The following is a 9,625-nucleotide window of genomic DNA, read 5'->3' on the forward strand; positions in this document are numbered from 1 at the left end:
TTTGGGTGGAGAAAAAAATGTTTTGAGAATGATGTACAAATGCGCTTTACACAATTGATGTGTGTATGGATTGCGATGACAGTTGTATGAGCCCCTAATAAAATGTTTCAAAAAAAAAAAAAGAATTAGGGTCTTGGAAACCCACAGTGTGTCTGTCTCCCCGAGTCAGCATTGATTTGAGGCAGCGAGTTCAGTTTGGCTCTTCAACTCAGGGCTCTGATGCCCAGCGCCCCAGAGAGGGACCCACGATCACTCTGATATCTCCAGCCTCCAGGGATTGGCAGGTGTGAGGCTTAGTTCAGAGGCTGATGATATATCCCTGTTCTGCTCCCCGAAATAATTTACCCTCCTCCTGAGTACTGAGGCACGCTGTCACTCGACACCACCAGCCATCTTTTCCCTGTCACCGCCTCTTCTTCGTCATTGATTTCTTCAATATCAGAGTTGTAAAACAAGCTGACCTTCACACACAGCAGCCCTGTCAGGGTTTGGAATGCCTGAGGAAACGGCCTCTCCAGCCCCTCTGTGGCTTCAATCTCCCTCCCACCTCCAGGGCCAGGCCTGTGGGGGGCAGACCTGAGGGTGCTGCACAGGCAGCACTGCTGGGCCCCACCCGGCTTTCTGGTTCAGCAGGTCTAGTCTACCAGCCAACAGGCTGAAAGCGCCAGTCCCCTGGGGCACTCGGAAGAAAGGCCTGGCAAACTGCTGTTGAAAAAACCCGGCCACTGAAAATCCAGTGGAACACAGTTCTACCCTGGCACATGGGGTTGCTGTGAGTTGGAGTGGCTGCAATGGTAACTATTAGGTCCGGGGCAGGGCTGGAGAATGGGAGTTTCAGCACATGGCCAGGAGACGTGGATGCTCCCGGGGCAGGGACATCCCGCTGAAGGAGAACTGACAACCAACTCAGCAGTAGGCACACTGGGACTCTGACAATGGCTGCTGTGTTGTGTGAGGACAAAGGAAGAGTCCACAGGGCTGGGGGAATTTGCGGGGGCGGGGGGTGCAGAGAGCAGGTTCCCTCCCAAGAGAAGAAGTGAGGCAAGAGAAAAGCTGTGTCTACCACACCAACCCCACTGTCCTCCCACCCTGCGACAGCCTCTACAGGAGAGAAGCCCAGAGTGGATCATCCTCCCTCCTGCATACTCTACGGCTCCCTGCTCCCTTTAGATCCCAGGAGCTTCCCTGTGGAAGCCAATGCCCTGCTCTGGATGCTTCATGTCCCACTCATTGGAACATGGGCTCTCCTCTCTAGCTCAGAATTCATTTTCTGAGTGCAGATTGGTGCAGGCAAAGCAGAGGGGCCACCCAGACCTTTCTGCCTACAGGTTAGCCCTGAAATGGTGACCCACGAGGGCCAGCTTCTGCAGGGTTGGTCACGAAAGTGCTAGCTCTTAAGAGAAAGCCCGGCATGGCCTCTGCATTACATGGATGGTGCTGGAAACAGGCTTTTGCCACACCCCCTACTAAGACCTGGCTATCGACCCCCTGGATCTCAGTGGAGAGAGTTGGGGTCACAGTCAGCCTCGCCTTTCTAGATCTGCACTCTTGGTTCCTCTGGGTCAAGTTCCCTCGCACTGAGGTCAGGAAATCCTCTAGGAGCTTCCAGGGCCCCTCCTGCCCCCACCATTTGCCAGCTATGGATTCAGCTTCTCCCCACCCCCTGTGTGTGTGTGAGTGTGAGTGTGAGTGTATGTGAATGTGAGTGTTGGTGACTGTGTGTGAGTATGTGTGTGGAAGAAAGAGATGACACAAGCTTGTACTGGACTCCTGATTTCTAGACATTGAAGGTCAGGGCATCTCGTTACCTTTCAGCAGAAAGTACCACGGTTGTCCTAGATACCTGTCTTCATAGACTGAAACTTATCAGGTGCTACATCCACCATGAACTGCTCTGAGGGGTTCCCTTCCCCAACTTCAGGGAGAGTGTTTTCGCTCAGAGAAAAACAAAATCACATCCCAACTATTCAGTCCAGCTAAGCCCCTGGGTTGCTTCAAAGACTAGCCCCTAGGCTGCTTGGCGTCAGCACGGTGACAGACAGAAGACACCAGGCCATCCCTGTGGCCTCATCAGGACCCAAAAAGGCAAGGAGTCACCGCCTAAAAGCCCCAGTCCCGCCAAGCTTCCCCACTAAGCATCGCATACTAAGAGGCTCAGTGAGCTCATCTGTTACCTGTGGCTTTCGAGTGGGCAGTTCCCAAAGTCTCCTACAGAGCTGGCACTGGGTGCCAAGGCCTGGGGCAAGTGCTATGCACAGTTCCACTCACTCAAGCACAGGGGTCTCCTGAGGGAGAAGCACCACCATGCTCATCTCACTGCAGAGAGAACGAGGCTCAAACAAGTGCAGTGCCAGCCAGGGTCTCCAACAAGGGAGGTCAAGGCTGGGCTCCACTGTCGTCCAACAGTGAGGTCCCTGCCCTCTCTGCCAGCGCACAGTGTGGCCTTTTATGACAACTGTACATTTCCGGGGGACTCTGGTGGAGCATTTCAAAGGGACCGTGGCTGTACAGTGACAGCTATTGGAAAACAGCCTTTCTCCGACGCACATAGCACCCTGCTGGAGGCTGAGCGGGCTCCAGGGTGCGTGAAGTTACCCCCATAACAGTGCCCACGTGCTTCTCTCCTCAAACCCCTGCCCACCACTGACGCCCAGAGCCCCGGCAGCACCCTCACCTGGGAAGGGCTCCTTGAGGAAGTGGCCATTGATGGTCTGGTTGGCAGTGCCCAGGGGGTTCTTGGCGATGAGGGTATAGTTGCCGTTGTTGTAGTGGGTGGGCTTGTTGAAGAGCAGGCAGCCCTCTGAGACCTCGCCCTCCTGGTAGTACTCCGCGTGGATGATCTTGGACTCCCGCAGCGGCTGCCCGTTGTGCAGCCAGTGCAGCGTCGGCGGCGGGTTGCCGCGCACCACGAATTCGATGCAGTGCTCCAAGCGCAGCTCGGGCTCCTCCAGGCTCACCACGCGTGGGGGGTCTGCCGTGGGGGTGGGGGGGGATACACAGAGTCACCGTGACCTGCAGCAGCCTTCCAAACACTATGCCGGGCATCCCGGGGTCCCACCCTGGCTCTTAAGGGGCCTGAGGAGAGTCGAGGGCTCCCATTGCCCCAGTAAAGGGAGAGCGATGGCCGTCTTCCCACAAGCCTCCTAGATCCATCTCAGTTGGCCAGTCTCCCGGCATGTAAAGATTTGGCACCGGCAGACTGGAACCAGCATAGGAGTCCCTGCAGACATAGTTGACGTGTGGGCACATCATTTCAGGGACATGCTTGGTGCCCACTGAGGTTACTACCCCTGGTTGTGAGCCCTCAGGAGTGACCACCCAAGCAGCCGTAGCTCAGTCTTGCCTTGGAATAGTCTGCCCGCCACTACAGCTCAACCCTAGGAAGACCCCTGGACCCCTCCCCAGCCCCTGCCCGGCATCTCCGTGGGAGTGCACCCTCCACCCTGGTGTTCGCTTACAGAAGACGGTGAGGGCAACGCTGGCATTGCTCATGCCCACCACGTTCTCGGCGATGCAGGTCAGGGTGAAGCCATTGTCCTCGCTCGTCACATTGACCAGCGTCAGGTTGATGGCGTGCACGTTGGTCCAGTTCAGATTGGTCTGAAAACCCCAATCAAAGGACAGCTGAGCCTTAATGAGCAGCTCATGCCACCCAATGCCAAACCGCCTTGGCCTGCCTAAAAGAAAGCTAAGCAGAAGGGAAAGGGGGGCCCTTCTGGGGAGGGGGCGGCTCTTTATACAGCCTGTGATAAAAATGGCACCAGCCAAGTGCAAGGGCCCCGGAGGCCTGTATCTTTCGTAGTCAGTCCTCACACTAGCCCTGGGAGGTGAATGTGATCACCACGCTCAGTGTGGGGCTGAGTAAACGCAGGTAGAAAGAAGGTTAGCAGCACGTAGACGGTCAAGGTGACTAGAGTATAAAGCCGCTGGAGGGAAGCCAAGTCCATGAGCCTTACATACATAGACCCACACGTTTGTCCTCCCCGCCCAACCCCTCCCTGGTTCTCCTGTATCTTGCGTCTCATTCAGACTAAGAAGTAAAGGTTCTCCAGTCTCCTCGATGGGGTCCAGTCCAGGAGGCCCACCTGGTGCGTGTTGATGGACTGAAGCCCAGTGACCATCCAGTCCACATCGGGCAGAGGTGATCCGGAGCCATTGCAAGTGATGACAGCGTTGTCGCCCTCTCGTACGGTCAGGTTGACGTGGCTGACACTGATCTCAGGAAGGTCTTGGGGGAAGAAGACAAGAAAGATGAAAACCTCGGCAGAAGCTGCCATCCACACGGACGCTCGGTCCGAGGGCTCCTGGTAGCATTTCGTCCCTTGCCCAGTCCCGACTCCAGCCAACTGCCTGAGCCCTGATGGGTCCTAGAGCCCCTGAAGGCTCACACACCCTCCTCAGGGGATTAACGTTCCTGTAGCTAAGCTCTCCTACATAGCAGGGGTTTGGAGTAGGACGGACAACTGCTCAAGGAACCCCACCGTAGCCATTAAACCAAATGAGGGCATTCACTTGGGCACTGGGTCTCAAACAGGGCTGTGCTTCAGACTCCTGTGAAAATGCAGGTTTCTGGGACAATGTTGGCTTATGCAGTCTGGTTTGGCCTAAGACATCCAGGTGACGCCGCGGGGCTGCTAACTGAAAGATTGGCAGTTCAAACCCACCAGCTGCTCTGTGGGACAGAGAAGCAGCCGTCCGTTTCCATCAGGATTTACCTCCTCAGAAACCCTGTGGACCAGTCCTGCCCTGGCCTGAAAGGTGGCTGAGATCTGATTCAGTTCAACAGCAACGAGGGGGGCGGGTAGACAGGTTAGCCTAGCTAGCAGTCTCCGTTGTGAAAAGGCCCTCATGTGTTTCTGTTATGAGACCACACTTTGAGACACGCTGCTTCAGGTAAGAGTCCTAGTGGGGCCATGGCCAAGCACAAGGGTGAATCGGGGCTAGAAACCACCAGGGCGCAGCCCCCTCTCGGGTCAATAGCTCAGCCTGGGAACTCCCCTGGGGCAGCACCGCAGGTCTGGTTGGCCAGGCCCGAACCATGTGAGAGAAAGAGAGTCTTCTCTGGTGTGAGGGAGCAGACCTGGTTCCTTCGCACAGTCCTGCAACCAGCCTCCCCAAGGCTGGCTCACCAAGGGCAGGGATGCCCACGGAGGGCACAATCAGCCAGAGGGGCAGCACCCAGCCACAGGGTGGGGCACAGGCTAAGGTCCAGTGCTGCCTCTGGTGTGGGGGCTGGGGAGGGGGCTGCCTCCCCGGAGCCCACAGGCCTCTCCGCCCACTCACCACACTGGCTGATGTTCATGCGGAAGAGGGGCAGCTGCGAGCTGTCGGCGCCGACGCAGTAGAGGTTCTGGCTGTTGAGTGTGGCCTCCCCCTGCTCCTGCCACAGCTGCATCCAGCGGATGTCGCAGCTGCAGTTGAAGAAGTTCTGCTCCAGTCTCCTGTGGGCGTGGAGAGAGCAGGACGGAGCCCTGAACCGGAGAGGGCCCAGCTCCCCTCCTGGGGCAGGGGGGCCATGAAGGCTGCCGCCTGCCCGACAGGAATGATAACAGGAGGCTGGCACGATCTTGCAGGAACAAAAACAAAAAACCTCTGAACTGATGACATTATTTAATTTTTAAGTTATCAGGCTCGATTTAAAAAAAAAAGTCACCCCTACTTAACTCACATAGAATTTTTTTCAAAAAACTTTTTTTAAGTGGATTTGGAACAACTCTTCTCAAACCCCCAAAAGCGTCTCAGCTCAATGACAATCCCAGCCAAAGCCACCCATGATTGACAGGACTCCCATCAACCTCTCTGATCTGACTTCTATTGGGCTCACCTCCCCAGCTTCTCGTCCGCTTTTGACAGGACTCCCATCAACCTCTCTGATCTGACTTCTATTGGGTTCACCTCCCCAGCTTCTCGTCCGCTGCTAGGCTCCTCCCAGCACGGCCTACATGCTTGCCCCTCAGGGCCAGTGCCCAGGCTGCTCTCCCCTCTGCCGACAAGGTCCACAGCCCCGATAGCCGAAAAATGCACCCCGTCACTTCATGAGGGACCATGCCGCTTCTCTGCTGATCCTCTAGCCCGGGACTTCCTAAGCCTTTCCACTCACGACCCTTTGTCACCTGAGAAATTTGCAACACCTTTTACTGCTGCCAATTTTTTTAAAATTAAATAATAATTTTTATTAGGGGCTCATACAACTCATCACAATCTGTACATACGTCATCTGTGTCCAGCACTTTAGTACGTCTGTTGACTTCATCATTCTTGTGACACCCACTTTCCACTTGAGCCCCTGGTGTCAGCTCATTTTCCCCCTCCCTCCCCGCTCCCCTCCCCCTGAACCCCTGATAATTTATAATTTATTATTATTTTATCATATCTTACCCCATCCAACGTCTCCCTCACCCACTTCTCTGCTGTCCGTCCCCCAGGGAGGAGGCCACATGTAGACCTTGTCCTCTGTTCCCCCTTTCTCCCTCTCCTTCCCTCCACCCTCCCACCATCGCCACTCTCTCCACTGGTCCTGGGGGGTTCATCTGTCCTGGGTTCACTGTATTTCCAGTTCCTGTCTGTGCCAGTGTGGGGGAGTGCAGAGTGGGGACCCAGGGCCCATCCGGGGGAAATTGGACATCCCCTTGCAGAAGGGCTGCGGGGAGGTGAGGAGCAAATCAGAGTGCAGTGTAGTAACGATGAAATATGCAATTTTCCTCGAGTTCTTAAATGCTTCCTCCACCCACTACCATGACCCCAATGCTGCCAATTTTTTCACACACACAGCCCAGTGGATGGCAAGGTCAAAACCCAGCCCCGCCTTCTCCACCAGCCTCCTGGTCACTCACGGGGAGCAGCTCACCACTCCTCTGAAGGCAGCCATGGCCTCAGGGTCAAGGACAGCAGCCATTCATCGCAGACTCTCGAACGCAAAGGGCGCCCAGCCAGCCTGAATGCCTGGACCTCAAGGTGGAAGATGATTCTTTTCCTGGCTCATTAAGTGAGGGAGTGGCAGTTGGGTAAGTTACACGAAGACCCAAAATATTTTTGATCATCAGCAAATTCCAAAATAGTTAAGCCTATATCAAAATTCATCAGCTTTGCCGGAAGAGGCAAGGCCTTGTGGGGAATCAGTCAATGGTTTCTGGCCAGGACACATCGCAGGAGACGTGCCAACACTCTTTCTTTTGCACCCTGCACCTTCCAGACAAGGCAGGAAAAGAGTGTAAGCTTTACTGAGCATCTGCTTCTAACGGCACCCGAGGGAGGAGATTGCTAGTCTCATCCCCACGCAGGTGAAGGATTCTCTCTGGGAAGGCTCAGCATCCCTCAGCTGGTGCTGGGACGCACAGGGCTGGGGCCTCCGTCCCCAGGCTCTGAGTCTCATGCACGCTCTGGCCCTTCTGCACTGGGTGCAGGGGGAGAGGCAGAGATGAGCAGCTAGGCTCTGAATGGAGTGCTCAGGCAGGCGGAGGCTGAGGAAAGAGTCAGAGAGAAGGCAGGCTAGGCATCCCTGGGTGGTGCACAGGATGAAGCGCTCGCTGCAAACCAAAAGGTTGGAGGTTGGAATCTACCCAGAGGGACCTCAGAAGAAAGAAACACAGCCACAGCAACCTGCAGTGAGCACAGGTCTGCTCTGACATATGTGGGGTCCCTAACTCAGAGTCAGCTAGATGACTGAGCACAGGTCTGCTCTGACATATGTGGGGTCCCTAACTCAGAGTCAGCTAGATGACTGAGCACAGGTCTGCTCTGACATATGTGGGGTCCCTAACTCAGAGTCAGCTAGATGGCTGCTCCTACAGTTTGGCTTTGGGACCCAGGGAAAGTTAAGGGCATGTTGTGGGCAGGTGTGTGAACAGAGGGGAGCAGAATTTAGCAGGGAGGTGAGTCCATGTGGAGACACCTGGGAAAGGAAGCAGACATGAGAGTGGGAGGCAGAGGGTGGGGCTTCCTGGCCAGGAAGGCTAGAATGCCATCAGGGGCCACTGAGGTCCCAGGAGCTGTTAGATAGCAAGGCCCAGGATCTTCCTAAGAGCAATGTGACAGCAGGGCACAGGCTGACCACGTGGAGACACCAGTCAGGATGTCTCCAAAATGCAGGCTCGCCCTGAGCCCCGATGCAGCCTGGGCATTCCTCCAGGTGCACGCCGAGGGGCGCAGAGGAGCAGGAAGACCAAGGCACACGCTGCTGCTCTGGGCAGGCGCTGGGATCCATCTGCCCACAGGGGCAAGGAGGCGGGGAGTGGGGGGGGATGGGGGGGTGGGGGCCTTCCAACTCATATACAGGTGCCACGCAGGCTAGTGGGGCCTACACGGGCTCTAGCTGTTTGGTTTCAGGCTTCCTTTCGGCTCTTAAAATATTTTCGAGGTCTTAAGGACCTTTCATATTTCTGAGGGTCATAACTGTCATTATTTAGGACGCTAGGAGTTAAAACTGAGAAGGTTTTCAAACACACGTGTAACCTCCATTCCCCAGAAGAACCTAGCAGTGCAGCGGCTAATGTACTTGGCTGCAAATTGATAGGTCAGGGGTTCAAACCCACTCCATGGGGGAAAGACGAGGCCGTCTGCTTCTGTAAGGACTGACAGCCTCTGAAAGCCATGGGGCTGCTCCACTCCGCCACCGTGTGCTGGATCTGACGCGCTGGCAGAGGGCTTGGTTCCGTGACGTCTCTTTCAGTCGTCAGAGGAATGATAGTCCGGCCCTGCCGAGTGGACTTGAACATGCCAGTGCCCGCCCCAGGGAGAATGAGGGGAAAGAGGCACACAGGGTCTTGGTGTTTCTATGAAAATCATGTTTGACCTTGCAGTCCCCCTGGAAAGGGCTGGAGGGTCTCCAGGAGACCCTGGACCATGCTGATCATTTCTGGCTCTGTTGGCACAGAAATGCCTTCAATGGGTATGGCTGAGGAGCAGGAACTTCCTCTCTCCTGTTCCGGGGGCTCTAGGTCACAGGCTCTCCAGGACAGCTGGCACTCAGCCTCTGTCTGTCTGTCTGCTCAGGGCAGAACCCTATGGCTCTCGGGTTCTCTCGCTCTGGTGTTGCTGACGCCCCTGGCACTGTCCCCCCACATGGATGCTTACCCATCTCTGTCTCAGAGGCTCCAACACAATTAGGGGTGTAACATACACCCTCACTCACCTGATAAAGAGGACCCCTGTGCCAAAAGGACCACACCCCATGCCACGGGTCAGGATGCCAGTACATTCTTTCTGAGACCCTTTAAAGCCACCACTTAGAACTGCTGCTCCGTTAGTGAAGGTCTAGAGCAAAGGGAGAGAAGTTGGGGGGAAGGAAGGGGCAAGCCAGGAGAACCCACGGGGAGACAGGGGCACTCGGTGCTTTGCTGTCAATCGAAGGAGGGACAATATGACCTCAAGGTTTCCAGATCCAGACACCAGGCCCTCGATGGAAGAGAGAGGGACTACGTGGAAAGGGAGGGATTACACAGCTCCAGAAGGGGGGTGGGGACACCAAGTCCTTGAAGAGAAAGGGGAAGGATGCGGGAAGAAGCCTTGGGGAGGAGGCCTCTGAAGTTGGACCCTGAGACAGAGAACAGGACAAGGCAAGAGAAAAGAAGAGCGGGTGACAAGACAAGAGGAACAGGAAGGTCTGCCATAGCGGTGAGCCCCCCCC

At 55.7% G+C, this 9,625-nt stretch overlaps 1 protein-coding gene across 1 annotated transcript in view; it reads right to left on the minus strand.

Moving 5' to 3' along the window:
* Window positions 1–9,625, minus strand: part of LOC101663738 (NT-3 growth factor receptor) — an 89,356-nt gene that overhangs the window by 11,399 nt on the left and 68,332 nt on the right. Inside the window, exons 5-8 of the mRNA XM_004709895.1 lie at window positions 5,284–5,441; window positions 4,086–4,228; window positions 3,459–3,600; window positions 2,675–2,971 (exon numbers count right to left, since the gene is read on the minus strand). Of these exons, the coding sequence (XP_004709952.1) occupies window positions 2,675–2,971; window positions 3,459–3,600; window positions 4,086–4,228; window positions 5,284–5,441 (740 nt within the window). The remainder of the gene's footprint in view (window positions 1–2,674; window positions 2,972–3,458; window positions 3,601–4,085; window positions 4,229–5,283; window positions 5,442–9,625) is intronic.

The sequence above is a fragment of the Echinops telfairi genome, unplaced genomic scaffold (genome assembly GCF_000313985.2).
Source record: "Echinops telfairi isolate 266 unplaced genomic scaffold, ASM31398v2 ScPeMD7_7409;HRSCAF=8447, whole genome shotgun sequence".
NCBI lineage: Eukaryota > Metazoa > Chordata > Mammalia > Afrosoricida > Tenrecidae > Echinops > Echinops telfairi.